This window comes from Chionomys nivalis, chromosome 4, assembly GCF_950005125.1.
Source record: "Chionomys nivalis chromosome 4, mChiNiv1.1, whole genome shotgun sequence".
Classification (NCBI taxonomy): domain Eukaryota; kingdom Metazoa; phylum Chordata; class Mammalia; order Rodentia; family Cricetidae; genus Chionomys; species Chionomys nivalis.
Genome location: NC_080089.1, coordinates 72,851,467 through 72,868,722, shown reverse-complemented (window position 1 = coordinate 72,868,722; position 17,256 = coordinate 72,851,467). Strand labels below are relative to the sequence as shown.

The window sequence follows — 17,256 nt, the reverse complement described above, 5'->3', positions numbered from 1 at the left end:
TGAGTATAGAAAAATTTCCTCTGCTATTTACTTTCTTGCCATTAATTTTATTATCATCTTACTTTTCTTGAAGACAACCAAATATAAAAATCAATTCACTTTCTGTGATAATTATTTTTCCCATTAAAAATCAATAGATAATAATATTTTTCTTTATGTCTCATTTCTGGCTAGGATTTTTACTCCCAACAGCAGCAAATGCTTGTTGACTGCTCATGATGAATGAGTGAGTCTACAAAACATTGGTATAAAATCTCACTTAACCCTCACAATGGCCCTCGAGAAGCTCGTATGTTACACAGTTGTTATCAACCCCATTTGGCAGATGAGGCAATGGACTTAAAGAGACTAGTCATTACTCTACTGGAGAAATTAGTTAAGCTTCAGAGGAAAACTCAAATCTCTTCTTTTGGGTCATGCTGAGATTTAGCAACAGGATTTGACGGCTATTATTTGATAAAGAAAAGCCAGAGATGTGTTAAACTGAAAATGTATAGATCCGATCACTATCCCAAACTAAAGACAGAAATAATCAACTGCAGAGCATGTTGGAAGAAGTTCTGTCTTTAAATAACATTCCTCAGTTCTGTAAATGCAGGGTAAATTCAGCATTATAAAATTTGGAGCCAAAGCAAAATATTCCCCAAGTCTATAAAGGAAACAATACAAAAAGGAAGCATCGTGGGCTTGTGATTGTTTTCTGACCTCTGAAGAATTTGAGACTGAGGCTGGAGAGATGGCTCAGTGGTTAAGGGTACTTGCTGCTCTTCTAAAGGACCTAAGTTAGATTCCCAACATCCTCATTTGGAGGTTCAAAACTGTCTGCAACTCCAGCTCTAGGCTACTTAATGCCTTCTTCTGGCCATATGGGGTACTGCACTCATGGGTACCTATTCACACAGAGACAACAAACAATAAAATAATAAAAACAAATATTTAGTACTAAAATTGAAACTTAAAATTTTTTCCAAGAGAACAGAGCCAATGACAAAAACTGTGAGAGAAGCGGACTGGCTCTTCTCAGAAAGAATGGCTTACATTTTCCATCTGTTTTATTTTGCTCATAATTACATATTTTTCTTCCCTTTCTTCCCAAGATAGGAAAAAAGCAACAAAATTACTTTTGAAAACCTTAAGCTTGCATTTATCACAGGCTACATATACTTTTGCTCTTAAGGTTTCCTCAAGTGTTCCAGGAAATTCTCATGTATAGTCGTGGTAATACTTTGTGGTAGAGAGATGTTAGCAGGAGAAGCATAGGAAGGATGCGTCGCTTTCTTCTGCTCTTCTGAGTTCTCCTCTGGGGTCTCTGCAAGAGAACAGGCTGACGAGTAAACTATATAAATGTAGTTATAGAACTTGTTATAGTACACGGAAGAAGTCGCTGAGAGGGACAGTGCAGTGGTTAGACCTGAATGTCTTCGTGGTAGTGATGAACAGAGTCATGGAGGAATGCCATTGAGCAGTAGCAGGAAAGTGAGAGCATAGTTGCCTGAGAGAGACAGCAAGTCGTCTTCTTGGTTTATGTGTCTCCCAAGAAATAAATGCCCCTTCTCTCTGAGTATAGGGATGGCCCCTCTCACCTGTCACATGAGGGTCTTCCAACCGATTCCCAGAGCAGAGGAAGTCCTTCTTACCTGTGACATTTCCCAAACTGCTTTTCTCTTAAAATAGGCAATGCAAGGAAGGAAGAGATGATAGCTCAGAACTCACTGCTCTTCTAGAGAACCCGGGTTCCATTCTCAGCACCCATTCCTGGTGGTTCACAAGTGCCTGGAGCTCTGGATCCAGGGGATTTGACACCCCTTTTGGCCTCAACAACTCTCACACACACAGCATGCACACACTTGCATATGCATGCGGGCACACACACATTTGGAAAAAAATATTTGATATAGCAAGTTGTCATATTTGGATGTAGCATGCTCCAAATCCAAAAGAAATATTTTTGTAACTCTAGACAAAAATTGAGAAAGAGAGGTGTTATTCTCAGTAGTTTGAAACCTAAAGGTAATACCATAAAACAAAGCTAGAAACTTCAAGCCCATGTCAGGAAGAAACCATGGAATTGCACATTTAAAACATTACCACCAGCGGTTCTGTCTTTCCTCCTTAATATCTTCTTATTATTCCACAGTGTCAGGTAATGTGAGGGTGATGGAGCCAGTAGGCAGGAGTCCAGGGTGCAGAGCTGAGAAGGGAGCCGTGTGGCAGCTTGGGTGTCTGCCCTGTGTAAGAAGTAAAGCCCTTGAGAGTAACAGGGAGCAGCTATGACACAGGCTAACAAATTGTTATGGCTTCTAGTCTGAAACAACATATTTCAGCGTCATTTTAATTTAAATGTCTGGGAATGTTGATAGAGTATGCTATATTTCTTTTCCTGTATTATTAGATTTTTGTGATTTTTTTTCTTTAAGTCTACTTTAACTTTAATTATGGCGGGGGGGGTGCACATGTGTGTGAAGTACCCACAGAAGCCTGAAGAGGGTGTATATTCCCTGGAGCTGGAGTTACAGCTGGTTACGAGCCACCTGATGCAAGTTCTGGGAGCTGAACTCTGGTCCTCCTCAAGAGCAGTGCTTGTTCTTAACAGCTGAGCCTTCTCCCCAGCCTTGTTTTGTTTGTATGCCTTCCTTCCAGCCTTGGTTGGTTGGTTGGTTGGTTTGGGTTGGATTTTTTCTGCTTTTTTATTTTTAATTACTTGCTCGTCAAGTAATTGGACCGTCTGACTCAGACCATGTCTTTTCATACTGATATTACCAGGTTACTTATTATGTAGCTTGTGAGTGTTTTTCCAGCGCAGCTCTATTTTAAATGGCAGTTCCATTTACACTGCATTTGCCAGGCTGCAGATTCAACAGTGTCCGTCAGCTCCCTTAAGCCATTAAAAAATAATAATAAAAAAAATAAAGATTAGAACTAAGCCTTGACAGTTTGTGTACCACTGTGAAAACCCTGAGAAGTCACAGTTGATTTTTAGATTCTTTCTTTTGAAGTTTTCCGATTCAAACTTCTAGATTAAAGACAATATTTTTTGAAGTCATTTGGGGAGTCTGTCCTATGGACACTGCAGCCTCCCACTGCTATGCATAGCTTCTTCCTTCTCACGCAGACACAGCTCATCCTCCCTCCATCTAAACTACAAATGGCCAGACTAGGCTGCTCTGTATTCCAAACTATGAATGGTCATAACCAGTGTGCTCTATATCCTAAACTATGAATGGTTAGACCAGGGAGCTCTGTATCCTAAACTATGAATGGTTAGACCAGGGTGCTCTGTATCCTAAACTATGCATGGTTAGACCAGGGTGCTCTGTATCCTAAACTATGAATGGTTAGACCAGGGAGCTCTGTATCCTAAACTATGAATGGTCGTAACCAGGGTGTTCTGCATCCTAAATTCTAATTTACATTGTAGCTACAATGTGTCCGCCTTAATCGTCTTTGTGTTTCTACACACTGTGTCCTCACAGGAGTAGAAAACAAGATGAAAAAACTCTCAGGAAACCTGGTTTACTCTGCTCAGACTCTTTGCCCCTAGCTCCTCAGGGCCTTCTCCGCTTCTGTGGAATTCTGACCTCAATACTCTGCAGTTTTCATTGCATGGATATTATATACAGACTCCTAGATTTATACCTAGATACTTAACACTGTTGTTGCTATTGTAGATGATATTCTGATTTAGATTGCCAATGGCTTGTTGTTAGTATATACAAATCCATGGTTTTATAATGTGGGACCTTTCTTATAGTGGCATTTTATAGTGATAGGCTAAGCACTTCCGATGTAGAAATTTTGTTTTTATTTTGTTAGGCATGCTGTTGTTTGTTTTTAGTTTTAAGACAGGGTCTTATTGTATTAGCCCAGGCTGCTCCAGACTTGCAGTCTTCCATGGTTCATGCCACCTCATCAAGTGGCCAAGTGGCTTGTTGGTAGCACATTGAGCATTCCTTATGCAGGGTGTCATGGTATTTACAAATCCAACCTTCTCTCCTCCCTTCCAACCTCTATGCCTCTTCTTTCTCCTGCTTCTTTTGCAGAACTTCGGAACTTTAGTGATACCAGGAAAACTGAGAATAAATGTCATTGCCCAGATTATGGCCTTTCTGTGTGACTGACCATTAAGCATGAGGTCCACAGGTTTTGTTGTTTGGTTTCTTGAGACACTATCTTTATCTTTAGATCAGATTTGCCTTGAACTTGATTTTAGTTCAGCCTGGTCTCCAACTCACATATCTTCTGTTTCTGTGCTCAAGTTACTGAGATTATAGAATTGTATCGCCATGCCCAGGAACGTGGCGAATAAAATTCACTTCAATTTTAGTTTTCAGAAAATGTTAACTTTACGTGAATGGACGTTAGAGTTTGCCATATGCTTCCTACATTTGGTGCAATAACCATCATTTTTTTTTCTGTTCAGTCCATTGGTTGGTAAATTGCATTGTTCAGTTTGGGAATGTTGAACTAACCTTGCACTTTCACAATAAACCTTTTTGATAGCAATCTTATTGTCTTGTGTGTATTGTAAAGTTGGCTATGGTGGGTGCTGGAGAGATGCTCTGTGATTGGAAGCTCTTGCTGCTCTTGCAGAAGACCAGACTTTGATTCCCAACATTCTCATTGGGTGGCTCACAACTGTAGTAACTCCAACTCCAGAGGAGCTAGCATTCTCTTCTGGCCTCTGTGGGCGCCTGCACACACATGTACACACGCACATGTAGACACACACAGATACACAATTAAAAGCAAAAATGAATCTTTAAAATCGATTGAATTCAACTTTTTATTAGGATTTCATGAAGTGATGTATATGAGAGATATTAATTTTTAGTTTTATTTTTGCCCTTTTTGTTCAGATACTATGACCTGATATGCTCTTACTTAAGTTCCAATTCAAACAATGAAAATGAATTATATATAATTATCCACATCACATACACATCCCAGGAAATCCCTGGGCTCTGCCTCTTTGGTGCCAATATAGTAACGTCTATTTGACCATTCTTTCCTTTGCCACTTATACACCCCCAGTTATTAAAGTCAGCAGAAAGAAATTGCATAATGAAAATATACATGTGTGTATGAGCTGTGTAATGAGAACTGCAGTTCTGAGTGAAATGAGGCATGTGGATTTTCAGGGATGTTACTACTTTTGATTCACTAATATGATGTCTTCTGTTTTAGGTTTCCCCAAGAACTAAACATGGGAAAGATAAGTGCAGAAATCATGTGGTCTCTCTTTGCTCTCGACATGAAATATGCTCTAGAGGGTAAGTCCATTTCCTAGAATAAATGTAAAGTAAAATATAGATTACTGTATTTAGCTAAGTTTTAAAGCATATTATGAAATGGTAGAAGATGAAGGTCGCAAAAATATTTAAAAGTCCTGAAGGGCACATTTTTCACCAGACAGCCCAAGCTGCAATGTTCTAGCATGTGTTCTACCTATAGAGACATACAGGGGCAGAAATTTTCTGTGGAAAACTTTCCCCAAAGTGAGTCACGCCTGAGGATGGGAGAACAGTACTGTTCCTGCTATTTGTCTCTATAGATATGGAAATAGCAACTCTAGACAGATGTGGTTAAAGTATGGCCAGCACTCACACAGAGTCAATAGGAAGACTTTTCACCAAGAGCTCTACCTCAGCAAGTGCAAATCAAACAGTGGGGAATCAGAGGAAAACAACCTTAGGTTGACTATGTCTATACAGGTTGTTTGAGCATCCTTCTACACATAATGGTTGTGATGAAACCATCAACCAGGCAGCCATGCTTGAACACAAAACCTAGTAGAAAGCTTCTTGAGATATAGTCAGCAAGTGTGCAGTGAGCCAGGGGACACCAAGTGGTTTCCACCCCATTCTGGGTGAGGCGGGACAAAGGGGTAATAGCTGCAGCCCCTTTCTTGAGCAAGACTACGAAGCAGAGTTACGAGCACTGCTCTGGGCAGGCGATTGCCATACGGCAAGGACAGAGCAATAGCAATGGAGATCTGGGGATGGCTCTCCTAAAGCAGACTTGAGGTAGAGGCACCACAGCTTTCAAGGAGCTGTCAGTAAGGAACATTTCCTTCAGAATGACCTGCATAAGAAATGGGAACAAAAAAACTTGAGGTAAAGGACAAAAGAGAAATGAAGTCAACGGAGATAGATTTGAGAAAAGAAAAGTCAGTGCCTAGCAAGAGGTAAGTTTAGAGACTGATGGGGGGAGAGTTACAGGGCCCAGAGGGCCATACAAGAGACTTGGCTAAGAGGAATGCCAAGAGACTGTCTTCTTCAGATGTACAACTTAGGAAAGTATTTAACCATTTTCTAAGACTGACTGATGGAGTAGGACCAGCTCAGAGTACATGCTCCTGGAACCTCTGCTTTTCAGCTTTGCCAAAACATAGTGTGATGACATCAGAAAGAATACTGAAGATAAACAAATGGGATGGTTTATAATTTGGTTTTCCGGTAAATCAAGATCTGCCATCTACAACCAGAGAGCTTAACCTAATCTTTAAAATTATCCTAGCACTGTTCACAGGCAGAATGAATGAGGTCTTCCTCTGCTAGCGTGTGACTGACCCATCTGATCCTCTCAGCTCTCCTTCCTCCAGTTAAACACTTTACAACACTTTGACTTGACTGTCTGTGGTCTAAAAGCACTCATAAGAATAAGACAACAGCCAGCAGGCTACCAAGCACCTAAGACTCCCCAGGCATCCTCTGCCTCCATGGTCTATTCCTTGCACTCTTCAGTCCTGCTTTGGACATCTAAAATGTTAGAGTCCGCTGTAGAATTCTCAGACCCCTCTGTCCAAACTTGCTCCTTCTCCATCCATCCTTCCTGTAGCTCTTGGCACAGCATTCGTCTAGTGACCTAAGGTAATCGAGTAAGGTCAGCACTGATTCCGTCATGACCAAAGCTCATTCTCCACTGTCACTGTCCTCATGGCTGGGCTTTTCACCCTACGAGTCTTCTCATACAGCCATGCAAGATGCTTCCAGTGTTACACCCTCAGACGAGACTTCCCCTAACAAAGTAGTATACTTTTATGATCTATAATAAACCATGGAGATTACAATAACTACCTAAGGCCATCTTAATTTAATGGAGCAATAGATGTAGCCATGAAGGACATGCCCATCTATGGTATTGGGGGCATGTTCATAGTTTTGTTTACCTGTCCTTCCCTGTACAACTAGAGGATCACATTGGCTCAAAGGATCAGAGAGTGGGACAAAGTGGCTCCCCCACCAGACTCCGTAGGAATTGATGATTTAGATCTATTTCAAGGTGATACTACCAGTGTGTCCCCACGTTTGCTAGTATAGAGACTTACTGATATATGTTTGGTTATTAACCTTATTACATACCCTTCATTTATCAACTTGGCAAACCCTACAGACAGTTGAGAGAAGAAGCCTCTGATGGGGAATTATCTACATCAGATTGACCTGTGGGCATGTCTGTGTAGGATTGTCTCAATCACAAATTGAAGTAGAAGGACCTAGTCCACTGTGGGAGACACGTTTTTATATAGGCAGTGGTTTTTAGCTATCTAAGAAAACTAGCTGGGTATGAGTCTGTGAATGAGCCAGCAAGCAGTATTCCTCCATGGTTTCTGCTTTCAAGACCCTGCATGACTTCCCTCAGTAATGGACTGTTATGTGCAAGTGGGAGCCAAATAAATCATTTCCTCCCCTAAGTTGCTTTTTGTCAGTGTTTTACAACAGCAACACAAAGGAAATTAGAACAATTATCTTTATTTTAAAAGAAGTACAAATCCAAGTGTAGTGAACCATGCCTTTAATCCCAGCACTTGGGAGGCAGAGGCAGATATATTTTTGTGAGTTCAAGACCAGCCTGGTCTACATAGTGAGTTCCAGGACAGACAGAGCTGGGTTGTGAGACCCTGTCTCAATAAAACCAAAAATAATTACCAGTTTTAGACAAGTAAATATAATATATCCAAAAATATAAAAGTTGAGATTTTAATATCTTTGAAACGTTAAATTATAAATGCTACAATAAAATTTACTTAGTTTGGATCAGAAGCTTATTAATTATAGGTTCATAATTTTATATTCAGTACAAAAGCAGTAACCTAAAATTTTGAGATTCTATCATCAAAAAGTAACCCAAGATCAATCAACAAATTAACAATTTATGATTTTCATAGACATTGTGAATAAGAATTGTCTGAGCAAGAATTTTTGTTCATTTGACTTTCCAAAAATAGACATATCTCACCTATCATATAATCTATCCACTTAGAGTATATAAGTCAGTAGTTGTTGGTATTTTACATTTGTTAGTGTTTTCAGGAAGACATGCATATGTAGTAATAAAGGGGAATAACTTGGATGGTGCATCTGCTTTTAAATGACAAGGCTTTATGCTGTATCACTATTATATTTGACTCCCCATATTCAGAAGTCCTTAGTAGAAACTAGTGTATGCATTTGTGTGAGGGATGTTGTAAACAGAACAACCTTGTACAAGACCCTTAAGGACAAAGTCAGAGTCCTTCACCATTGCAGCTGAGCACTTGTGGGATTACAAACTGCAAGGCAATAAAAGATTTGAGAGTTGAGGCAGAAGGTGCAGAAAGCTCCATCACTTACTAGTGTGTGAGTTTGAGCAATTAGCACACAAACTCTCTAAACATTAGCTTCTTTTCTAGGAAATGCTTGGTAATAACAGGTTAAGGGTTGCTGTAAATAAAAAATAACTGTGTGTGTGTGTACTACATGCATGTGAGGGGTACCCTAGAATGCCAAAAGAGGGCATCAGATCCCCAGCAGCTGTGGTTACAAGTAGCTGAGAGCTGCCTCTCATATCCTGAGAACTGAACTCAAGTCCGTTTGAAGAGCTACAGAGGTTGAAGCCTCTCCCTAGCCCTAAAATGAGTCTTTAATAAGTCTTGCAAGCTCTCAAGAATGTGGCTAAAGAAAGGAGAATATTTCAGTTACCATACAAAGATTTAAAGAGTCCCTAGAATTTCCAAGGGTCTCTGTCAGAGGTCAGTTACAGTGGAGATTGTTATGGACACGTGACAATGTGGATCTTTCTCTCCCCTTTTCCCATTTCAACCTAGTAAGTGTCTTCAAGAAACATCTCCATCTCTTTCTTACAGTTCATGGGTAATAATTAATAGCGAAAGCTTAGGACTAAGAGCGTCTCAAGAATTGAAGGTGTACACTTAAGGACAGTTCCCAGGCAGGCTCCTTTGCATGTTGTTACTCTGCCTCTTTGCCTCATAAAACATTGTTAAAATTAATTGACTGTGGAGCACTGCTTCAATCCACTGACCTAGACAGGCTGTGTTGTTCTTACATAATGTGCCTTGTGGCCAAAGTGTCTGAGTATGACTCGTGAGCTGCTCAGATGTGGAGTTCAGGTCAACACAACAGAGCTGGCAAGGACCTAAGGACTGGATGCTTTGGGGAGCAGCATTTTGCCCTTACTCCAGGGACTCACCAGCCTCTCATTAAAAGATAAAACTACTCTATTCCCATCTTTGCTCAGCCTGTTTGAGGCAATACATTTTTGCATTCATGGCTGGCATAAACCACCTTTCAAATTCAGTATGCAATGTAATTGATGCCAATGTAATATTTGTTGATTTGAGCCAGGTATCAGAAGACTCTTTTCCTGAAAAAAAACACTGGACTTAAATAACCTGAGGGAGGGATGATTTATCTTGACTCATATTCCAGAGGATTCTGGCCATCATGGCGGGCGAGCGTGATAGAACAATCACATCATGACTTCAGGAAGCAGAGGAAATGCGGAGCTAGTTGCCTTTCTTTCCCACGTTCAGGGTTAGTCTTGCCTGCTTCCTCAATATTCTCTGGAGAAACCCTCATGAACACAACCAGAGGTGTGCCCCCCTTATCCATGCCTCTTTCAATCAGACAGCCAAGGTTAAGCTTCTCATGAAAACATGAGGAAAGCAGTACAGGAAGAGAGAGGTGCTCAGATCAGATGTGTACCTCATGCCGGAACACAGTTGGTCTGCAGCATGTCTTCCAAATATCTCTCGAGACAGCAGTCAGGCCAAGCTTTAATATGGGGGTTTACTGCTCTGTGTTTGCTTCAGTGGTACAATTTGTTAAACACACCAAACCTCAGTTTCTGTGTTTGCATACTGACTAAAATCCTACAGATAAAGTGTTAAGAACAGAGCAACAGGCAAGCATGAGAGTGAGAGGAAGAGGTGCTCACAGTAAGGACTCAACAAATGTTAACTATTTATTGATAACCATTGTGGCCTGTTAAACAAGAAGCAGGCATTTAATTGCCTTGATATGCATGTTACTGAAATGTTTGACCAGTCAGAAAAATCAATGGACATTGTGTTTGTCATTGTATTAATTAAGCCTGACTCCCTGGAGTTCTTAACCTGGCAGCTTCCTACGTGGTGTGACAAAGACCTGTGTCTTCAAAGTTCTTAAGTGGCAGCTTTTGCAAGATCCAAAGATAGGAGTCAGATGTTCAGGGTCAGGTGTTGGGGGCCCAGAAGTTAGGGGCCAGGCACTGAGGGTCAGACTTTAGGGGTCAGGGTGAGGCTTTAGGGCCAAATGTAGAGAAGGTCCAAAGGATTCAAGTAGTTTCTAAATAACAATCATATGAAAGACTGCTTAGGATTCCTTAAAATATTGGTTCTTAAAGAGACTATGGCTGAGCCTCAAGTCATATTAGAAAGTGCATCCATACTTGAGAATGACAAGGGTGAGGAACAAATGTATTGCAAGGAGGGTCTGCTTGTTCGTCCTGGCCGCCTGGCCAGCTTAGCCCCAAAATATAACCACACAGAATTGTATTCATTAAAACATTGCTTGGCCCATTAGCTCTAAGTTCTTTTTGGCTGATTCTAATATTAGTTTAACCCATCTCCATTAATTTGTGTATCACCACGTGTCAGTAGTTTACCAGGTAAAATTCCCAGCTTCTGTCTCTGGTGGCTTCATGGTGTCTCTCTTTGACTCTGCTTTCTTCCTCCCAGAATTCAGTTCCATGTTCCCCACCTACCTAAGTTCTGCCCTATCAACAGGCCAGGGAAGTTTCTTTATTCATTAACCAATGAAAGCCAAACATAGACAGAAGGACCTCCTACACCACAGATGTCTGATGTTTCTGACAAATTCACCACATTCTCTGCTTGGTGCCTGAACTAGGGACTGAAGAGGTTGTGCCCATGACCCAGTGTCTGATCTCATTACTTACGGGGGGGGGGGAGGTGTTACTGAGAAGACAGCAGTTTGTCTAAGAATTATTTTATTAAATTGGCCTAGGCAGAGATGAAATTAATTATAATGCAAGTTGACTTTTCACCTTGCTTGAGTCTCCTTGATCAAGGTTGTTTACTTTCAGTAATTCCAAAAACTTCTTGCTTTATGTTTCTGGAGTAGTCAGGCAGGATAAACAATGTGTGTGATTAATTTAGTGACTGTCAATGGAGATATTTGGCCTTCAGATTACAGGAAAGCAAAACAGACATCCAGGAGGACCTGCGATGCTGCTGTCCACCTGAACCTTTAACTGGCCATCATTCACCTTATCTAGTTCAGTGAAGGATAATTAAAATATTATGACCCACATGATATACTGTGTTCCTTTGATAGGCATCAGAGTAAGTCTATAATTAACCCATTTTCTCTGGGTCCAAATGAAAAGATAACTAAACAGCAAAAACAAGACTAAGCTGCTTAGACTATGAATGTCTCTCTCACTGGTCATATCAGCAAATCCTTTTGTTGAATATCCCCTTGTGTTCTAAAATTATGTGGTGACCCATGAATCTGCTTTCCACATTGACAAGTGTAGAATCCCAAGCAAATAGAAATGAATTTCTAGAACCCCAGTGAACTCTTCCATAGACCTGGCAGGACCCACATTGTCTGTTCAGATACTTTTCATTGTAGTCTGGTCAATATTTAGAGAATACATGAAGGTCTTGATGAATGTGTTCCTTCTGCCTCTGAGGCTGTAACAAGAAAATTTGAGTTATAGCTCACACACTCTGTGTGTCTACTTGGTTTTGAAATAAAGAGCAATGAGTACCAACAAAGCACGATTTTGTCTAATTTTGTATCCTGGTCCCTTGTGCTCCACAGAAACACTGAACTTTCTGGAATTTTCCACTTGAGATGCTATTTGAACTTAAATCCCAGAGCTGGAGAGATAACTTAGCAGCTAAGAACACTTGGTACAGGACACAGAGATACATAGCCAAACATTAGGCAGAGCTTCAGGGAACCCTGCAGAAGAGGGGAAGGAAGGATTGTTAGAGCCAGAGGGATCAAGGACACCATGAGAACACAGCCCACAGAATCAACTATCAAGGGCTCCCAGGGGCTCACAGAGACTGATGCAACAATCACAGAGCCTGTGTGGGTCTGAGCTACATCTTGGATATGCCTAACAGTGGGGGTGGGATTGTCTCTGACTCTGCCTGCTCTTTGGACCCTTCTCCTCCTAATAGGTTGCTTTGTCCGGCCTTGATATGAGGGTTTATGCTAGTCTTACTGTAACTTGTTATGCTGTTATGCACACATTATCAGGTAACTCATAGCTCCCTATAACTCCAGTTCCAGGGGATCTAACACACTCTTCTGGCCTCCACAGGTACTGCAAGCTCATGATGCATATATAGACAAGCAAGCAAAAATATGTCTACATATATACAAATTAATTGATAAATTTTAATTTTTTTAGTAAAAGTGTTTAAATCATGTGTGAACTCAACCTGCCCTCTTGAGGTAGTACCTGCTGGAGAGCCACCATTTCCCTTTTTCTTTCATGTGTTAAGCTCGTGGGACACTTCATGGCAGGGAGCTGGACTCTCTTTCGCTATCTGTTGAAGGGACTGCGGGCTGCGTTCCTACCACCCATCTCCCGGCTGCCTGGCTAGCTTATGCCCCAAAATAACAGCACACAAACTGTATTCTTTTAAACACTGCCTGGCCCATTAGCTCTAGCCTCTTCTTGGCTAACTCTCACACCTCGACTAACCCATTTCTAATAATCTGTGTAGCTCCATGAGGCAGTAGCCTACCAGTAAGATTCTAGCCTACGTCCATCTTGGGTTGGAGCTTCATTGTGTCTGCCCTGGAGAGGAGCAGCATGGCATCTGCCTCACTTCCTCCTCCTCCCAGCATTCTGTTCTGTTTACTCCATCCAACTATGTTCTAACCTATCAGGCCAAGCAGTTTCTTTATTAATTAACCAATGAAAGCAACAGATTGTTATGACACTCCCACATCAGCTGTCCCTTATACAGATGACACACTTTATTAACTAACCAGTTAACTAGCTATGATAGTTAATGCTCATTGTCAACTTGATGTAATTTAGAATTGTAATGAAAATGCACCTCCTTTAAGTGGCTCTGGTTAAGTGTTTTGTCACAGGAATGAACAAAGCAATTGACATGCTGACATCATCTTAGTGGAATCATAGCATCAAAATAATAATAATAATAATAAGCTGATCAGATAGCTTTCACGGCACTGCAATCGTAAATGACAAACTCTCAGATCAGACTGCTGAAAGTACATCAGTCACCTATCATGTGACTTTTTATCCCACAGCACAGGAACAGAGCTTATGCATGTGCTGCATGACTGACTAGCTGGAGGATGCTGTAGATAGCCAAGCTGCCTAGCTGTGGGCAGGGACCTCCATCAAAGCTGGCTAGCTAGAAGATTCTGTAGGTAGTCAAGCCACATGGTTGTGGATGGGGACTCTGGCCAAGGCTGACTAGCTAGAGGATGCCCTACGAGGTCAAGCTACCTGGCTGTTGATCTCAGTTCTCAGCAGGAACCTCACATAAACTGCTTGATGGTCATTGAGTCTCAGCAGCTAGCTTATCTCAGAGTAGTTCAACTAAAGGGACTAAAGCTTCCAAGTTAGTCTAGACATGACATAGCCACACCACGTCACTTCTACAGTACTTTATTGGTGACACAGCTTAGTAAATTACAGACATTGCCTTTGTTCAATGGCTTTCTCCTACATTTCCACTGTCTCTAGAACCACACAAATCTATAAACAAATCATTTCTCTTCTACCTCTAAAATGTATCTACTCCTCCCTTCCCTTCCTCTTCTCTCCATTCCCTCTAGCTATTTCAGCCACAACCCCTCCACTTTGCTGTCTCAAGAAGCCCTGAGTAATTTGCCCCTTTCCCTTCTTGCTGTCCCTTAGCTACTATTATGCAGACTGACAGCCATCAATTTAAAATAGGCCCTGTCTAGTCCCAGTTCCATTTTTTCTGGCACAGACTGGATTAGAACTCCCTAAGTAGCCTAGGCTGGATTTGAACTCTGCCTCAGCCTTCCTGTGCATGGCTTACAGTCTCTTACCACATGTGCCGCCCTAGCTCCTCCTCTGCAGCTGACTTTTTCTCGCTGGATTCCTCCTCTGTGTTCCTTCATAGAGATGCCTTCTTTCTCTGCAGTCTGAACTCTTAACGCAGCTGTAAGAAAAAAGTGAGACAGTCTCGTGTCCTTGAGAGTTTTTACAGGTGGTCCACCCTTCACCATAATCCAAACTTAGATTTCCATTACTGTGGACAGAAATCTGTTCCCATCAGCCATCATGCCATGCCAGTGGTACTGTGGATTTTGAATAGGTGAAACTTATGGTGTTTAAATTCTAGCTTAATGCAGTTGTGATAAAAAGTGATTTGGAAATAGAACTTTATACAAACCTTTTTTAACTATTAAGATTAAGAGAAGAAGAGAAGAAACTATGAGACTAACAATTTGAAGCATGATTGGTTTTGTTTTATAAACCTCCATAGTCCCTGGTCTTTATGTAGTCAGTAGTAGTATTGATGGTCAGCATTGTCATTGTTATGAGACAGGGTCTCATGTAACCCAGGCTGGACTCAAATTTGCTATATAGTTGAGGATGGCCTTGATCCTCCTGCCTTCACCCCGAGAACTAGGATTACTGGCATGTTCTACCACACCTGGTTTATTCAGGGCTACAGATTAAACCCAGGACTTTATGTGTGGTAGGCAAATGACGTACCAACTGAGGTACATTTCCAGCCAAGTGATTCCTTCTTTATCATTTTATTTATTATTTCTTCATACCATAATAGGTAATTGTTTTTCCTGATCTATAGAAGGCAACTCCTTGTAAAGAAACCATGGTACTTAGAACACATCTATCCTTAAAATGTTGGCTGTACCTGGTTAACTATTACCTTTATCAATTTTCTTTATCATATTCATTCATATACAGCATAATGCAGATATAGATAACTTCAATTATTAATCAATATTGATATTTTTAATAGTTATTTGTTTTTTAATTGTTGTTTGCAATTGAATTCTACCCAAATTTATTACTTTCAGATTAAAAACATATTACATGTTTTACTTATTTATTTTTTATGTGTGTGTGCTGAGGCACGTGTATGAAGGTCAGACAACTTGCAGGGGCTGGTTCCTTCTTTCTACCATGTAAATTCTGGAAATTGAAGCCGAGTCATCAGGCCTGATGACAAGCACCATTACTCACTGAGCCCTCTTGCCAGCCCTGATTTTCATCTACTGGTTCTCATCCTTTATCTCTATGGGAAACTGACGCTGAGACTTTAAAGGCAGTGTGACAACAGGATTGCTCTTCTGCCCTTCCTTTAACTGATTTCCAGTTAAAGGAGATAGGTGTTGAGCCACCCAGGAGTGTCAAGAGGGACAGTGTCATGTCCTTCTGAACAAATGTTTTGTTGTTGTCTTTTACATTGTGCAAATGTCATGTCTTGGTACCCTACCTCCATTTCTGTGAACTCGCCGAAGCACCTTGACAACTTAGGGGAGAAAGGGGTTTTAATCCCAAGACCCAGTCCATCCTATCAGGAAAGTCACAATAGCAAAGGCTTGAAGCAGCCGGTCACATCACAGTCAAGAGCAGAGAGAACTAAGCACATGCATGCTCACTCACTGGCTTGGCTGCTCATACACAGCTCTAGACACTCTGGCTAGGGAATGTGCTGCCCACATCCAAGGCGGGTCTTCAGACCTCAATTCACATAATCAAGAAAAATACCCCACAGAAACGTCCCGAGCCAGCTGGATCAAGACAACTTCTTACTGGGGCTCTTTCTTCGCCCAGCAATCTTAGGTTGTGTCAAGCTACCAATAAAAACTAGCCATCACGCTTGGTTAATACTTGATTAACCAAACCAAGCTGATATCAGCTTCAAATTTTTAGATAATTTGTGTTATAATGTAAATAACTGTTAAAGGTTTGTTAGCAGTCTTTTCCATCTTCTTTGTGCTGAGTTTAAGCTTTCACTTACAAGTTTAGATTTTTTTGAATGTGCTCATTTCGTAGTCTCATTAGATTATTAAGCTGCCCAACATTTTATACAGTAATTCAGTATTAAACAGGACTAACAGAAATTAAGGTGCCCAGAGGTTAAATGGCTTGTCAGACCTTATTCCCTATGCCAAGTTGAAAGTGTGAAGAGTTATCTTGTTTAAATTTGTGCTAACTGAATAAAACTGTTTGCGTGGGGATTTGAATTTCATTTTCTGTCCATTATGGGGAAGACATAACCCTTGAGGTTAATAGCTGCACTCAATGCTCATTAGAAGCTAAGAACATTAGGAAGCAGAATGAGCACGCTGGGTGACAGGGAGCTCTGATCCATCTCCGCAGGGAAGGTGTGGCATTTGGTAACAGTATGTGGATTTCTAGTGTAGCGGGAACAGCGGTGCTTGGATTTGAACTGACCTTGCCCACTTAGTGAGGCACATTTCCTAGGGGAATGTTAGAAAGTATAAACCATATCACAAGTTCTTCTTGGAGAAATGCTGGGCAGAGTGATACTATTTAAGAAGGCACGTTTCATAAATTTGTGTTTCTTATTGCCTTTACATATAAAGTTATTTGAAAAAAAATCTACACAGGGTGGAAGATTGCAGGCAAAGTACTGGGTTTGGGCCTTTTTTAAATGAATGTTTGGTTTTGTTAAGATTTATTTTCTTTTCAAAATTATGTATATGTGTCTGTGTGTGGATTCGTACACAGGAGTGCAGGTGGCTGCAGAAGCCAGATGGATTAGAGCTTTGGGAGCTGGAGTTACAGGCAAATGTGAACTGCCTGACAAGGGTGCTAGAAACTGAACTTCAACCCTCTGCAAGTGCACTACATGCTCTTGACTGTTGAACCACCTCTCCAGATCCTGGTTTTATTAGATTCTATTTTTAAGAAAAATATAAAGTGAATTCTATTTGGGTTTATGAC

General features: G+C 40.9%; 1 protein-coding gene across 1 annotated transcript in view; it reads left to right on the top strand.

Moving 5' to 3' along the window:
* Positions 1–17,256, top strand: part of Unc13c (unc-13 homolog C) — a 427,544-nt gene that overhangs the window by 278,673 nt on the left and 131,615 nt on the right. Inside the window, exon 18 of the mRNA XM_057767059.1 lies at positions 5,185–5,270. Coding sequence (XP_057623042.1) covers positions 5,185–5,270 — 86 coding nt within the window. The remainder of the gene's footprint in view (positions 1–5,184; positions 5,271–17,256) is intronic.